At 39.0% G+C, this 16,572-nt stretch overlaps 2 protein-coding genes across 2 annotated transcripts; both read left to right on the top strand.

Annotated features, from left to right (window-relative positions):
• The first annotated feature begins 6,252 nt into the window (after positions 1–6,252).
• On the top strand, positions 6,253–7,371 carry pth1b (parathyroid hormone 1b). Its single transcript, XM_058401307.1, has 3 exons — positions 6,253–6,310; positions 6,411–6,519; positions 6,633–7,371. The coding sequence occupies exons 1-3, from the start codon at positions 6,253–6,255 to the stop codon at positions 6,835–6,837; spliced, it is 372 nt and encodes a 123-aa protein (XP_058257290.1). The 3' UTR covers positions 6,838–7,371.
• Positions 7,372–7,479: 108 nt separating this feature from the next.
• btbd10b (BTB (POZ) domain containing 10b) lies at positions 7,480–15,793 on the top strand. The gene is made up of 8 exons (XM_058400798.1): positions 7,480–7,661; positions 10,552–10,748; positions 11,502–11,769; positions 11,889–11,991; positions 13,311–13,431; positions 13,585–13,782; positions 13,875–13,985; positions 14,799–15,793. The coding sequence occupies exons 2-8, from the start codon at positions 10,595–10,597 to the stop codon at positions 15,122–15,124; spliced, it is 1,281 nt and encodes a 426-aa protein (XP_058256781.1). The 5' UTR covers positions 7,480–7,661; positions 10,552–10,594; the 3' UTR covers positions 15,125–15,793.
• Positions 15,794–16,572: the final 779 nt, after the last annotated feature.

Genomic DNA, 16,572 nt, shown 5'->3' with positions numbered 1-16,572 from the left:
ACATATGGATGTTGCATATGTTTGGCATAAGAAAGGAGAAACCTTCAATCCTAAACAGTCAAGCATGGCAGTGGTCACATCATGCTATGGGAATGCTTCTCTGCCAGTGGTACAGGTAACCTTGTTAGGATAGATGGTATCATGAAAAAGGAGGACTATGTCAAGATTGTTAATGAAAACCTGGTGGCGTCAGCACACAAGCTTAACCTACCAGCAGGATAATGACCCAAAGCATACGGTGCGAGTGGTCAAGCAATGGTTCAGGGACAACAACATAAAATAACAACATATAATTTTCTATCACTAAATAGTAATAGACTTACAGATTGGTCTAAAAACCAGTACACAAAAGCTCTCAAAATTCAGCTTGCATTTAGAAGGATGTTCTATTACTACTAGCTCAACAGTGAAAGACCTGGGCGTAATATTAGACAGCAACTTGTCTTTTGAAAATCATATTTCCAATATTACAAAAACAGCCTTCTTCTACCTTAGAAATATTGCCAAGCTTAGGAACATTTTATCTGTATCTGATGCAGAAAAGCTAGTTCATGCATTCATGACCTCCAGACTGGACTATTGTAATGCATTACTAGGTGGTTGTCCTGCATCTTCAATAAACAAGCTACAGTTAGTCCAGAATGCAGCCGCCAGACTTCTTACCAGGTCAAGAAAATATGACCATATAACCCCAATATTATCATCCCTGCAATGGCTACCTGTTAAGTTTAGAATTGATTACAAACTAGCACTACTTACATACAAGGCTCTAAATGGTTTAGCTCCCATGTATCTAACCGGTCTTCTGATACGCTCTTTAAGATCACAAAACTCTGGACTTCTGGTAGTTCCCAGAATATTAAAGTCTACAAAAGGGGGTAGAGCGTTTTTGTATTTAGCTCCTAAACTTTGGAATAGTCTTCCTGACTGTGTTCGGGGCTCAGACACAGTCTCCCAGTTTAAAAGTAGATTAAAGACATATCTCTTTAGCCTGGCATACACATAATACATCCCATAACCTCGTACTCCAGTACATCTGATCAAATGCACATTATCATCTAGTGCTTGCTAATATTATGATCAGCAGCTACGCTAATTCCTTTCCACCTGTTCCATTTTCTACCCATCCTGAGGCATCTGGAGATTGTGCCAGTTCCAGTAGACATAGGCCAACCCTGCGAGGATCCTGAGGCATCCAGAGATGGACCAACTTCAGCTGGATTCTGCTTTGTGAGGATTTGGGTATATCAAAGCAACGCTGCCAGCCCTGTGTGGACTGTGAGGACGACAACAACCTCCTAATTAATACACACAATAACATTCTACATATGCTGTATCACACTGTACACTGTACATGCAGAAAGGACATTATTCATAATCACACTCTTCTGTGTTTATAATAATTTATAATCACACTCTCTGGTGTCACCCAAATGAGAATGAGGTTCCCTTTTGGTTCCTCTCAAGGTTTTTTTCCTCATACCATCTAAGGGAGTTTGTCCTTGCCACAGTCACCACAGGCTTGCTCACTAGGGATGATTTTGTCTAACATCTAGTACTTTAGGTATGTTTTTTGTTCCTATGTTCTGTAAAGCTGCTTTGAGACAATGTTCATTGTTAAAAGCGCTATACAGATAAAATTGAATTAAATTAAATTGAATAAAAGTTCTGGAGTGGCTAAGTCAGAGCTCTGACCTAAACCCAATTGATTTGTGGAGACACTTGAAGATCCGGGTCAGGGCTAGGAAGCCTTCCAATTTCCAGCAACTGGAGGCTTTTGCAAAAGAAGACTGAGGAAACATTATCACTTATAAAAATTATCACCCATTAATCGCCTTATGCAATATTACAGTTCTACACTATTATTTCTACAGTATTTGTACAGTATTTGTATTTATTTATACTATTTTACGGTTTATATAACCGTATATATTTATATACGGTAGTATATATTTCTTGCTTTCTCTCTTCCACAGCATCAGCAGTAAACAAATGAACACGTATTATCCATCTAACCTTATCCATATTTGCTTTAAAACCATCAACAAACAGACATACATAGTCCATGTCAAAATGTCTATAGGTCTAGATCATGGTGAGACATTTTTCCTATAAATCTGGCCATAAAAGGTTTATTTATAAGACACTCGGATGCTGTATTTATGCTTCATTTCGTTTCAAATGCTACTATGTATTTGCTTTTCAAGAATATTTAATATTGCTTTGACCTTAATACCGGTTATTTTATCACTCTAGTCAAAAAGTTGTGGTTCTGCCCCGTTCCCCAGAACTCATCCCCCAGAACTGTACAATACACTACACAGGCCAGTAGTTTGCAAACACCTGACTATCACACCCTTATTTGGCCCTACTCCAAACTGTTGCCACAAAAATTGTCTAGAATGAATTTCTATGCTGTAAAATTAAGGCTTACCAAGGCTGACACAGAAGAATTCGAGTGGCAGACACAAAGCCTTGACCTCAACCCCAGTGAACACCTTTGGGATGAATTGGAATGCTTACACTGCACCAGGTCTTCTCGCCAAACATCAGTACCTGACCTCACTCATTTTCACACCCAAGCTCCAAAATCAAGCTGAAAGCATTCCCAGGGGGCTAAATCTGGAATGAGATGTTTAATGAGCACACATGGGTGTGAATATTCTAATGTCTTACTGTAATCCACATACATTTGGCCATATAATCTCTCCAGGGGTTTCTGGGCCTGCCCCAGGGAGTGCATGCTGTGAAATATACCTGATACACCTGCCCACACTATTATAACTGACTTCCCTGATTTCCCTTTGAGATGAATAAAGTATCTATCTATCTGTCTGTCTGTCCGTCTGTCTGTCCGTCCGTCCGTCCGTCTATCTATCTATCTGAATTTGGGGGAGCATTAGCTCTAATCAAAGTGTGTCCCAGATTGTAGCTCCTCACCCTATCAGGGAGAATAAGTTCCCTCAGCAACCTGGTAGAGGAACCACATTTCCACTGCCTCTACTTTTGACCTTATTCTTTTGGCTACGACTGACAGCTTGTGACTATGACTATAGGACCATAGACTGACATGAAAATATAATTTCTTCTGCAAGCCTTCTTCAAATCCATAGGACACATGACTGGATTAATAAACACTCATGATCTTTGAGGAAATGTGCAACATCTATTTGATAAAGTCACATTTCCATGCCATATACAACCAGTGTGTTACCTACACAACCCCAACCTTGTCTAGTTCCTTCAAGACATCAGGTCAAATCTCTATAAAGGATTCTGACCACCATGCACAGGGCTGGACTCAAAAACACAAGAGAACCTTGTGTGATTATTAATTAGAAAATCTTCTTCTTCAGCTTAATGATGTACCTCATCACTGGAGTATGCCCGTACATCCTATGATTACAGCAGTCTCTACATGGTCCTTTCATACTAAATGTCACTGACCTCACTCGGTATGAAAAAGAAAGGAGGTTGGTGTGGTTTATCTCTGACAAATGCCAATAGACTCAAAAACTTTCCTGTGATTAAATCCAATTCACATCCAGATGATGATCAGTTGGCAGCTTTGCCCATCTCTTTATTTGAGTTTCCTAAACATATGCCCTTAATTTTGATGACACTACCACCAAATTTGTACTGGAAACCATACCATGTATGGATGTAGATCTGACTTTAGTCAATTCATTTGCTGATTATTTCGCTGCCAGTAAAGTGACATTCCCAACTCTGGTTTTAACTGCAAATGTCTAGTCTAGTCTTTCTATGCCCTCTCCCCACTGTCCATTGCTCCTCCTTTCATCTTGCGAGTTGTGAGCCCACATGATGGTTGCATGGGTGGCCCTGTCATCAGATGATTCTGGGCTTGGCTCCAACCCTCAAGTGGACAGGGCATACTTTGTCTTTTTTTGTACCTTTCATGAGGGCCTTTTTGATCACTCTTCATCTGACGTCTCCCTTCATAACTCTTGACCAAGCGTGACTCTAAGTGACAAAGCCCTGAGATTCACTGAAGTCTCTTCACCACAACAAGGTCTTGATCCTCAAAGGGCAAAAAATAAAATGCTAATGTTTATGTTTAATTAAAAAAAAAAAACATTATCGGAGAAGGCATGGGTGTTTTTTTTTTGTTTTTTTTTTACAGCACATGCTTACACTATCACTTTCTGGTCTGTGAGGTGCAGTAAATTTATGACTTGCTGAGAATAACTGAAATGCTTGGGAGGATGCCTCTTTCTCACATGTGCAAAATTTCACATTCTTACAGATATAAATAGAACATTGTCTATTAACAAAGGACCATACCATGCACAAGTTGAACAAAGGGTTATATATAGATCTGTTTTTTTTTGTGTGTGTGTATCAACCTCACTGTTCCACTTTACAGGGAGACCTGTATGATTTTATTGCTGCATGGCTGTCATTACAACATGGGGGTGACCCCCAGTTAATAGTTTGTAAGCAATTCTTCACCTTAATCCCTGCCAGGTTCTTGTGCAAACTACTGCAGTGACATACCATTAGTGGGATGACACACATTGTACTTGCATGAGGTAATGAGAACGATTTAGCAGTGGACTCCACTTGTGCTGCAGGCTCAGCCTCATCAGTGCTCAGCCTCATCAAGGGCAGCATTAGGTGGGAAGGCAGAGCTGTTTACATACGGAATAAATCCAGTAATATATCCTTCGTGTTCCAGGTGGACGCTGTTTAGTTTTGGAAAATTGCCAAAGACACTATCCAAGTCAGATTTCTTTTTCTCGTAGATCCTTTCCATGAAAAATTCAACTTGCAAATATTTTTCGTCTTACATATATCCTCCATAAGAATAAGCCACAAAATAAAAAATTAAAGTTAAGCTATAAATACATATCCTCTACTTCTCTTCCTTCTAGCAAGTTAAAGCCTAAAACAGAAAAAAATTCTTCTTCAGTCAAATAAATTATTCTGTTTTAATTTACTTGAGTTAGTACCTTTGCCTTCCCCAAACTTAAAATGACTCAAAGAAAAGAAAAAGTTTGCTATGATGATGTCATGCTAACCAGATACCGAATAGGCTACTATTATTAACAGATGCATAGCACTCAATGCCACCATACTGACCTACCAATGCTTTTACATATCACACAATACACAAATCAATCCTTGCCCTTTAAAAGAGATGCTGAATGTTGTCTGAAAAATGCCCTGCTACGCACTATGCCATGTGGCCCCGGGGGTGGAGCCCTTTCGACCTCAATATGTAAGCTCTCGCTTCCTGATTTAGAAGAAATAGCTCATCCCTACTAATTTAGGAGTAAAAGTTAAGATCTAGTATGTGCTATTGGGAAACAAAGCAACCATGCAATGGTCAGCTGACCTCAGACAAAAGAGTTTCAATACTATACAAGAGATGTGTTGTACCATATATCACTTTGGATGGTTTCTAGGACTTACTACTTGTGTCATGACATAGCCATTCCTCTGCCACATTTAGAAAACTTCTCTCATGGTTACCCAATGTGCCCCACAAGAGTATGACAAGGTTGTCCACTTCTCATAGATCATTATAGATCACGCAAGCATCAGCTAGGCCTTGTTTTGCTGTGCATATATGGCAAATATGGTAATCAATTTGCAACATCCAAATTATGGATCCACGGATAGAATGGGAATCGTCTTTATCTGCTGTAGTGAAAGCAATAATATCTACTGTGCATTTTATGCATTCATGTATTCTATCTTGCATAAGGGCAAGAAAGATACCTGAGATTTAAATATAATGTTTTACATTTTTGGGATTTTTCTCCACTTTATTTTCTTACAACTCTGGAGAATTTATAAAGAGAAAAATGAACAAACAATAAATACAACAAATTTAAATAAATAAATAAATAAAATCATTTGTTTCAGTTGTCTCTTTTTATTAAATGTTTGAATTCTGAATCCGAGATTTCAAGCAAATACAATTAAGATCTTCTACTTTCCACCATCTTCTACCTTCCATCTAGAGGAAGCACATACTCTTTCTGAACATCCATATATTGTATTAGTTTGATGACAGTTTGATCACAAGAGGTCTTAGTCGAGGTGTTGAAAACAGAAGTGTCAGTGCTGGAGGGTGACTGGAGGTGTCGTCATATACATGCCTTTTCCCATCAAAGCAAGGGGTGACATCACCATCAATAATCGGGATTGCTCATCAATGACAAAGGGAGGAGGGGGGGGGCTTGGGAATAAAAGGAAAAGACACCAGCACCCACCACGACTGAAATGGTGACCGACGCATGGGGCTTCGTTGGGAATTGCAACAGCAAATCACAGTTTTTAAGTAAGTTGATTGTATTATAATCAATTTAATATCCCAAGTCACAGAAATGTTTTGTCTGTTTATTCAGGTAACTAATTGGTTATTCTTTATTTCTTTTTAGCCTTCACAGCCAATAGCTCATTTCCAGTAAATGCAATGGATAAAGCAATTTTAATTATTTTCTTCTGGAGTCTTTGCATTCTAGTGCATTTGGAAGGACTGCCAATCAGGTAAGAAGCCTTCTTGTTTTGGTTCATTTAAGCGTATTCTGACAGCTCTACTTCACTTGTATTACTATTGGTTGTGTTGATGTTGACTGATCAATAATTCACACTTCTCACAGCAAGCGGTCCATCAGTGAAGTCCAGCTGATGCACAATGTTGGAGAACACAAGCAAGCAGTGGAAAGACAGGACTGGCTTCAAGTAAAGCTGAAGACTGTAATCATACCCAGTATCAATGACTCACAGAAAGGACAAAAGGGGAAAACCAGGACTCTTTCTTCAAATTTCCAAGCCTGGGGAAGTCCAGTCCTGATCTCAAGTTAACACTGGGAACTCCTTCTGTTTTGTCTTTTTTTTTTTTTTTTAAATATATGTTTTAATACCACAGAGATAAGGCAAATTTTCTTGTCTCTGTGTCAAATCTTTGTTGATGAAGTGCACTAATTTGCCATTTATTTTATTTATTGTTTTGTAGTAATTTATTGAACTATTTCAGTGACATTCATTCACCTTTGAAAACGTTTGCCTAGTTGTAAAAATGAGTCCATATAGAAAGAGGACAAGGACAAGGAAGGGCGCTGCTTCTTCTGTATGCCTTTTATTAGATTTATTTTTAACAAGTATTTTTTTTATGTTATTTTATTATGAAATATTATGTTGAAGTAGCCCGAATAAAACTGCTTGTATTTTTTTTTTTTTTTTTACAAAATAATAAAATAAACTTAATAATGGTATCTAAAATGTCTTGGACCAACAAAATATGTTCTTATGAATATATTTAAAGTATTTTAAAAAGTCTGCAATACAACAACAACAACAACAACAACAAAAGTTTTGCTTCACGAGAACACTGTAAAACAATAGTGTAGCGCTCTGCACCGTAGTGCTCAGGTGTGCGAGCAAGAGTTCTCGCGAGAGTTTGCAGTTTTTAAATTTGTACCGATGCGGCGCTCTTTCTCCAGTTCTCGCGAGATGTTCTCGTCGTCTACAGTTATTTCCTGTCAGTGCTACCAGTCAGACAGGAGAGATTTTTGGAAAATGCGGGCGTATATGTGGAATTTTTCCTAATTTTATTTTTTGCCCCTCGATGACTTGGCTCTTTTATCAGAAACACTGATCTGAACATCAATGCTTAAGACGGTATAAAGGTAAGAAACTGCTTACTTTTCATCTCGGTGCGAGTTTTCATTGTTAGCGTTTGAGGCTTCACTTTTCCCGTGACTCGAATTCCTTTAAAAAATATGTGCTAACTTGCTAGCCTTTTAGCTCGTGCCTTGCTCTTAGCATCAGGAAGGCTAGATAGGCTAAATGTGTTTACAGCCTGATAGTATAATCGCCTACTGTCTGAATCTATCTGGAGAGTTCCTGGCTAACTTTATGGAGTGTTTTCTATTTGAAGCTAGGTAGCTAACGTTACCTGACGTTACCTGACTGAAGACTCGTAGCTAGCTGACTAGCCAACTTTCGTGCTGAATGTTTAATGTTTAAAGACGACTTTTTTTTTTGGAGGGGGTGCTAGCTATTTAGGACTGAAAATAAACTTCGCAGTAAAGTAGTATTTGTTAGCTAGCTACGCGAACAACTTCCAGGATTGTGTAATAAAGTAGATACGTAGCGTTGTTTTATGGCGCTGACTGATGATGCCAGGTTTTGTCAGGTCGCTGTTTGGAGTTGGTTTTATTCAGATATTATAAAATATAAAAATCAAGCACATGTTAGGCTTGGGAATTCAGTTTTTGGAGCATTAGCATTGTTTTCTTTATGCTTGAGCGAATGTGGCTTAAATCTCGTGTCCCTAACAAGGGAGGTATAATGACCATTAAAGGTACAATATTCGATTTCTTTGAGTGCTCCGTCTTAGGAGATATTTAGAACATTGTTTACAAAACAATTGATTATGTCGAGGCTTTATTGAAAGTTTATTAAATCGCCGAGAAAAACATTTTGGGGGGAAAAAAAAAACCCGCTTGTTTGTATGAAGTCAGTCATTTTAGAGACACTTGTTGATGGGCCAAAGATCCTGAGGGACTCCTGTGGGCACCATTCAACTACTGGATGCACCTAACCATTAGAGACCTAATCTTGGAGTGGAGAAAAAGACTAATTTTACCCCATGGACCTTTACCTATTAGTTACCTGTCTGGCGATTGGTACAGGGCGTTTCTTGGTCAACTCCATATTACATTCATGTGTATGTAAAGGGAGACGTCCCAGTTTTGGCCTGGCTCTCAGTCTCCGCTCTAATTCATCCCAAAGGTGTTCTCATCGGGTTGAGGTCAGGACTCTGTTTAGGCCAGTCAAGTTCCTCCACACCAGACTCACTCATCCATGTCTTTATGGACCTTGCTTTGTGCACTGGTCTGCAGTCATGTTGGAACAGGAAGGGGTCATCCCCAAACTGTTCCCACAAAGTGTTCCTTTCCCTGGAACTGAGGAGTCAAGACCAACCCACTGAAAAACAACAACCCGAATTCACTGATTTGGAGGGGTGTCCAAAAACATTTGGCAATATAGTGTATCTGTTGCTGTTACCTTCATCTGGTAAGAACATCTGACTATTGAAGTGAGTATAGTAACAAAACACTCACTGTCTCATGACCTGCCAAAGAAAATTGAGCAATAGGGTGACAACGAAGTTTGTCAACTGGTGTTAAACTGACTCTTCCCGATTGCACACTGAACTTTGAAAACAAAAGTTGGAAACGTAAAAGTCCTTGTTTGCTTAATCCTTTACCTAGGTCGCACTTCCTTATTCTGCTTTGAATGATTAACTAAATGCCCACGCTTTGGCTTTTGAGTTGTTAAATTTCAAATGACTCACATCAATCATTCAGAGGTCACATCAACTGCGTACAGTTTTAAACCCACTGGAGCAATGGGTGTTGCCAAACCTTTTCTGGGAAAGTAGCTAATGCATGCTCTAGGAAGTTGCCAGATGACGCCACATCCTAATTTGAATCGCCTCGATTGTTTGCATAACAAAGCATGTTATATAAAAAGGACAATTGTTTACATGCTTAGGATAGAGTTACATCAGAATAGAAAATACGATTATTATTTATTTATAATTGAAAGCAGACATCTTTTGGTTATGGAACCACAAGCTTTACGAATTTAGGAAACAGTTTAAAAATTATTTACGTATTGTGCAAACTCTTTAATTTCTGCTAACAGTGCAGATAGCAGTAGTGAGTTTTTGACAGATCGAATTCAGTCACTTTTATTACTTGTGAAAGAGTTGAAAACAAACTGCACTGCACGGGCAAACAGCGCTGATCTGGTGATTTGGATACAAACAGATTTAAAGCTTCTGTTTGCTTTACATGTTGTTTAAAATTGTATACCTTAAACTAGATTTTTCTTACTCTATGAACGCATTGTGTTTTTAAACAAGAAAATTACATTCACAATACAGACACTTTACGAAGCTTTGCCTTTACCCGGATGTCGCCTACAGTTTTTCCTCTCATTGTTTGTGTATATTTAGAAATCCCTCTGGATGGACAGACATCTCTGGTATTTCCTGGTTTTTAATTGAAAACTGTAGGCCTGTGTGTAAAGCATCAGGATCGAGGCTGGGGATTTAACAAAACATTGCTAAATGGAAAAAAATGCTAAATAAAACATTTTTATTTAGCATTTAATTGACCTCTTAACTGCAGCTTTAAATCTGATTAATCTGTTTAGTCTCTTGATGAAAATCCATAGTTTTAGACTTATTGTAGTCATTTGGTTAGTCTTGGTTTCAGTCTAGATTTAATCTGAATAGTTGAACATTTTCACATTTCCCAGATGCTATTTTATACAGTAATTTGTTTTAAATCCCCTTTAAATGGTTTAATCTTTCTTAAATGTTGCATGAACGAAATCTGTGATATTGGCAAATGAAAGGTTAGCGGTTTGAAAGCATTGTATTCTAGCATTAAGTTTAAACAGTAACTTGGGAAACAATATGAAGGTTATAAAAATCTGTCTCCTCAGGCTGAAGTCAGAGGACCTAAAATAAAATAGATGTATTAATTGTCATCTCGTCCTCAGCGGCCCGGCCCACTAGTCTGGACACGAGGCTGAGAAGGTGAAGATGAGCCTACACAGTGCGAGTGGAGGCTGTGAGCGCTCGAGGGATCGCCGACGCTCCAGCGATCGTTCCCGTGACTCCTCTCACGAGCGGGGCGAAGGCCAGCTCACCCCCTGTATCCGCAATGTCACCTCGCCCACAAGACAACACACTAGTGGTAAGATCCCTTATTACTCACACTGATACTTCAGTGGCTGTTTCAGACTTGCAGATGTTTTGGAAATGGAAATTCAACTGGACTATCTCTGACAAAATGCTGAGTCACTGAAGCATTTAACCTGCATGATGCTGAGTGACAAGTGATATGTAAATTTTAACCCCGTATATTTTCACCATTTAACAATAGACAGAAGAGCTGCAATATACCTTTACTTACAATTTTAATTTGCATCTAGGAGGATTGTGCTTGCTATATCAATATAAAATATTTATAAGGGGTGGGGTGTGGAGGTTTAGGTCTGTTTTTATTATAAGAAAATAACTTGTATGGTATGGGTCACAAAAAGATGAAAAGGCAGTAAATCTGGTCATTTCTTAGAATTGCTAGAATTACTTCTGAAAAGCTGCTTTGAGACAATGTTAAAAGTGCTATACAATTAAATTGAAAAATAAAATAGATTCAAATGATTAATCTCATGTATTTATAATGCTATGTGCAAATTCTGTTCTTCTTGGACTTGTGCAGTGCATTTAACTGCATTTTAGTCACAAACCATTAAAGGAAAACACTTTAAACTGATTTGTATTATCCTTTGCAAACAATGTTGGTTTGCATTAGCTGAGGAAAGAGCTTCCTGTGTTGGAAAAAATGGTATATTTCAGCTCACCATAATGTTTGCCATAAATGCAATCTTATTATTAATCTGATTATCATAATTGCTCGTTTCTGTCTTGGTCATTTGTTTTGCAGAACGGGAGGGTGGCTCGTCACGGCCTAACAGTCCCAGGCCTCAGCGAGTCTCTCCCAGTGGCTCCAGCAGTCGCAACAGCAGCCTGTCCAGCACGGAGGGCACCTTTAAGAGCATGGGCACGGGTGAAATGGTGTTTGTTTACGAAAACGCTAAGGAAGGAGCTCGTAGTATGCGCACTTCAGAGAGGGTCACGCTCATTGTGGACAACACGCGCTTTGTGGTGGACCCAACCATCTTTACTGCACAACCGAATACCATGCTGGGCAGGTTTGTGTTAGATGACCACAGCCTTTCAGTGCAGCTTTTAATGTGTAGCAAAAATGTAATCTCAATTTAAAATGAATGGGATGTTTTGTTGATTAAATCTTGTCTATGTTGCTTTGCAGAATGTTTGGTTCAGGGCGAGAACACAATTTCACACGGCCCAATGAGAAGGGGGAGTACGAGGTGGCAGAGGGCATCAGCTCCACTGTGTTCAGGGCCATTCTGGTGAGTTGCTGCCAGACATTGAAAATTTAAGTATGGGTGGAACAATGGTAAATTCACTAGCTAGACTAGCATGCTGGTGGAAGCTCCAGTGTGCTGCCCAGTCCCATGTTTGAGATGGCAGAAAACCTAATTGGCTTGGCTAAATATATGGTAGCTAGGGTAATGCAGTAAGGTATGACTAGATAATTAGCTAGTTAAGAGTTAGGGAAATACATAAGCATATGAATTCCTGGGGAGAGAATGACTGTGTGGCTGCAGTCCTTATCCTCTCCTAATAAAGTTTTTGATAGAGCACATTGTAACCTCAAAAGAAAATAATCAAGTCAATTGTGAACATTTTGGTGATGGACTTTAAAATAAAATATTTGAGTCTGGCTAGTGTCTTTTAATTTCTCTTGATCTGTTTAACTCGGAGGTTACCGTGTTGTGTTAGCTGTACTTTATTACCACTTTGTGCTCTGTTTCTGACTCTGAAAAGGTCATCTTTTGTCTATTCTATACCGATTTATCTGCCTAGTATAAACCAGTTTACCAACAGCCACATCATGTCTCAGCCTGTGTGTAGGTGCAGCAGGCATTTATTTTATTTGGTTGTTGAACCTGCTTGTCCATCGAGCACACACACAAAGACATGAATAGCTCAGACATTAAAACGGTTTGTTCCAACCGTCTGGGTTACTGGCATGTCCCTGATGTGCCAATAAAAGTTGCTATATTCCTAGAGACCATTTTCGTACCATATTACGTTTATTTACTTTAAAAATCATTACATTTTGGGTAACATTGTGTGTAAATGTCAGCATGTACATTATAATAGAGATAAAACCTTTTCATCGGCTTTGTCTCAATATGCTTAAGCCTCATACTGTGGCCCTGGTGTTTCAAAGCTAACAGCCAAACTGGTGCTGTAATCACACTCTGGTGTCTGTTACAGACGGTTATGTAAAGAGGTTCAATTCAGGACAACAAAAACAACACTGCTGCAGTACAGGATTGTGACAGTGCTTTCTCAGAAACCTTTAAGTCTTATGAAGTACATTTTATAGTTGACCTCTGCGTCAAAGCTATTTTTCTAGCTTGCAATACAGATATGTAGGATGGATGTAATTTGCATGTGAGTGGGAGGTGAAACCGCATCCCTCTGTGGCCACCGAAAAGCTTATTTTTAACTATAGCCGAGTGATCTTCATCTCTCCAGCACTGTATAAACATGTCAGCACTTTGTGAGCCTTGATACTCATGTCATTATGGTTTTAGAGACTGGTGTATTTGAATGCTGCCGCATCTCTAATGTCTAATGCCTTCTCTCTAACTGCTAGGATTACTACAAAACCGGGATAATCCGCTGTCCGGATGGAATCTCCATTCCTGAGCTGAGGGAAGCATGCGACTATTTGTGCATCTCTTTCGACTATAGCACGATCAAATGCAGGGACCTAAGTGAGTGCATGCTCATCATTCTGTGCATTAAACATAGAAAGATTAACATTTGGATTTATTCTAGGAATGTAATGCTATTTCTATTGATGTTTTGTTTTTTTTTTTGCTTTTATCTTGTTTTATACTTATTACATAACTTTTGTTTGTATTCAGGTGCACTGATGCACGAGCTGTCGAATGATGGTGCACGGAGGCAGTTTGAGTTCTACCTAGAGGAGATGGTGCTGCCGCTGATGGTGGCGAGCGCTCAGAGCGGAGAGAGGGAGTGTCACATTGTTGTGCTCACAGATGATGACGTGGTGGACTGGGATGAGGAGTATCCACCCCAGATGGGAGAGGAGTATTCACAGAGTGAGTGGACACACACACACAGATCTTTGTTGCATTTCTTCAAAATGAAATTTTCCTTGGCTGAATACATCATTCTCTATCTTGTGTTTCAGTAATATACAGTACAAAACTCTACCGTTTCTTCAAGTACATTGAAAACCGAGATGTGGCCAAATCAGTTTTAAAAGAACGAGGACTCAAGAAAATTAGACTAGGCATTGAAGGTAAGGTTCTTCATTGTAGTCACTGTAGTACTCATGGACCTATTTTATTATTAATTTTTAATCTATCAATAAGGTATCACTAACAAATCCGACATTTCATATGCTTTTTCTATTTTGAAGAAGGTCTCTAAAACCATAAATCTATGGGATTGTATTAAAAAGAGAACAGTGGTGGCTCAGTGGTTAAAGTTCTGCTGTGCTGCCACTGTTCAGTACTTCAGCAAAGCCCCCAAACCTCTCTGCCCCAGTGATATCATATCATATGTTGACCCTGTGCTCTGACCCCAATTTCCTAACCATCTGTGATGGAAGTAAAGAAACTGTACACTTGTTTGTTACAATGACTGCTCATTTACAGTAATGCACTGAAACTAAAAAGTCTGGACAGCTTCCTAAACTGTTTTTCTTTTTTATTCCACATTGAAACAGTGAAGGGACATAAAACATATGGAAGAAACATAACTGAAAGTAAATTAAGTAAATTTTTCAAGTTGCCAGTTTGCTGTTAGCCATGTAATGCACTTGTGTTTTTTGCTTGTTAGGCACCCTAATCTGGAGACTGTAGACAAACTGCTTGGCACTTTTTGTAACTTCAGCATGGAAAGTAATTTTTGAGTTTATGAGTTTAATGGTGTGTGTGTAAAATGAAAAGTAGCGAAAGCTGGAAGTGTCGGTTTTGGCCATTCCTGTATCAAGATCAAAATTCATTTAATTTATATTGAGAAGAAAATGACAAAGGTTTACAGGTAAATTAAGCAATTTGCATTAGATATTTAAATGAGAAGGTTATATCTAGGAATTTGTATTTTGTAGGATATCCTACTTACAAAGAAAAGGTGAAGAAGCGGCCGGGAGGTAGGCCTGAAGTCATCTACAACTACGTCCAGAGGCCCTTCATCCGCATGTCCTGGGAGAAGGAAGAGGGTAAAAGCCGACACGTGGACTTCCAGTGTGTGAAGAGCAAATCCATTACGAACCTGGCAGCAGCAGCGGCCGACATTCCACAGGACCAACTGGTGGTGCTGCATCCCGGCCCTCAGGTGGACGAGTTGGACATTCTGCCCAATCACCCTGCTCCAGGACACCACTACAGCAACAACTACGAGCCTGACGCCGACGCTGCCTCGCCTGCACTCTGAATGCACACACCTTCCTCCCCTCTGTTCTTCCTCTCCTCTCCCACAGCATGCTGCAGCATGGCGCGAGAGTGACACCGTTAACCAGATTGCCTTCTGCACCTCCTTTCGCAGCCTTAGAGCCTCAACAAGCTAGTCTACTGTACTATGAAAATGAAAAAAAAAATATCCTAAGAGGGGACTCGGGATACATGGGCAGTGCTCTCTCTCTCTCTTTTTTTTTTTCTTTTTTCTTTTTTTTATTTAACTTGACCAAAGGAACTTTTTTTTTTTGTTTGTTTGTTTAAAATGAAATAAGCAACCTCACTTATTTTGTAATTTGGCTTATTATTATTATTATTTTTATTATTATTATTTTTCCATTTCCATTATATTATTGCATTGATTTATTATCTTATTTGATTTTATTTGGTAAATTTTTGATATGTATCCTGGGTGGTGTCACTGTGTAATTATCATTTAATATTTTTTTAACGCTAAAAAAAAAAAAAAAAAGCTCTGTCAATCCCGGGTCGATGATTCCCCTCAGAAGCTCCTTTGTAGCCAAAGGAGTTGTGTTTTGCCTGTTGAATGGATGCAGTGTTACATTTATGTGGTCAAAATCCCACTGTTCAGAGCTTGAGTCATTGTATAAATAAAGTTATAACACACAGGCTTGTGTGGTAAACCTTAGCAGTTGTGCAGTTAGTGTAACATCATGTGCCTCTTGACTTTGCACGTACAAAGATTCAAAGCTTCCGAAGCGGAAACTTGAGATTCTGTGCACTTGCATAACACAAGTCAAAATAAACATTACATCAGCTGCTTTTGATAGCAAAGGTGGTGCCTTTTTTCCCCCCCTCCCCTCAGCTGGCCATCGGTATGTGTTTATTTACTCACTCGCGATACAGCAAACCACTGCCTGACCTCCATCACTGGTGAAGTTTGTCCACTCAAACACAAAAATTATAAGGACAGTATGTTGAAATATACATTTCACCCAGTTAAAGACCAAAACCAATGCCGAGCTGCAGTGTGTGTTTGTGTTTTTTTTTTTGCCCACAAGAATGGAGAAGGCATAGAAACCATGTTAGGAAAATGACAAAAATATACACATGGGAGTATGTTTAAGAAAAATAATCAAAAACATGGTGGTGTGATTCTACACAACATGAAGTAGATTACCAGTTGCATTATTGGGGAAACTACAAATAAATGTCTCCTTACAAAAACTTGCATACTATACACCCCTGTTTAATTTATTACTAAAAAGTGTGTCTTGATACAACTACTTTAAGGTAAGGCTGTGATTTGTCTTGCAGCCAGAACTATTCCCAGATCTGCTGTTAAGGAAAATTAATCAGTAGTCAGAATGGAGACGTGGTCAAGACATGGCTATAGGCAATTAAGATTATTAACCCGTGTAAAATGATGCATAGTAAATATACATTTCAGTATACATCATGCCCAGC

The sequence above is a fragment of the Hemibagrus wyckioides genome, linkage group LG10 (assembly GCF_019097595.1).
Source record: "Hemibagrus wyckioides isolate EC202008001 linkage group LG10, SWU_Hwy_1.0, whole genome shotgun sequence".
NCBI classification, from domain to species: domain Eukaryota; kingdom Metazoa; phylum Chordata; class Actinopteri; order Siluriformes; family Bagridae; genus Hemibagrus; species Hemibagrus wyckioides.
This window is presented reverse-complemented; position numbering and strand designations above follow the sequence as displayed.

Excerpts from the sequence above, each read along its gene's own strand:
- pth1b (XM_058401307.1), top strand. The coding sequence starts at position 6,253 with ATGGTGACCGACGCATGGGGCTTCGTTGGGAATTGCAACAGCAAATCA. Across the intron at positions 6,311-6,410 it reads CAGCAAATCACAGTTTTTAA|CCTTCACAGCCAATAGCTCA; the intron begins GTAAGTTGATTG and ends ATTTCTTTTTAG. Across the intron at positions 6,520-6,632 it reads TTGGAAGGACTGCCAATCAG|CAAGCGGTCCATCAGTGAAG; the intron begins GTAAGAAGCCTT and ends CACTTCTCACAG.
- btbd10b (XM_058400798.1), top strand. The coding sequence starts at position 10,595 with ATGAGCCTACACAGTGCGAGTGGAGGCTGTGAGCGCTCGAGGGATCGC. Across the intron at positions 11,770-11,888 it reads CCGAATACCATGCTGGGCAG|AATGTTTGGTTCAGGGCGAG; the intron begins GTTTGTGTTAGA and ends GTTGCTTTGCAG. Across the intron at positions 13,432-13,584 it reads GATCAAATGCAGGGACCTAA|GTGCACTGATGCACGAGCTG; the intron begins GTGAGTGCATGC and ends GTTTGTATTCAG.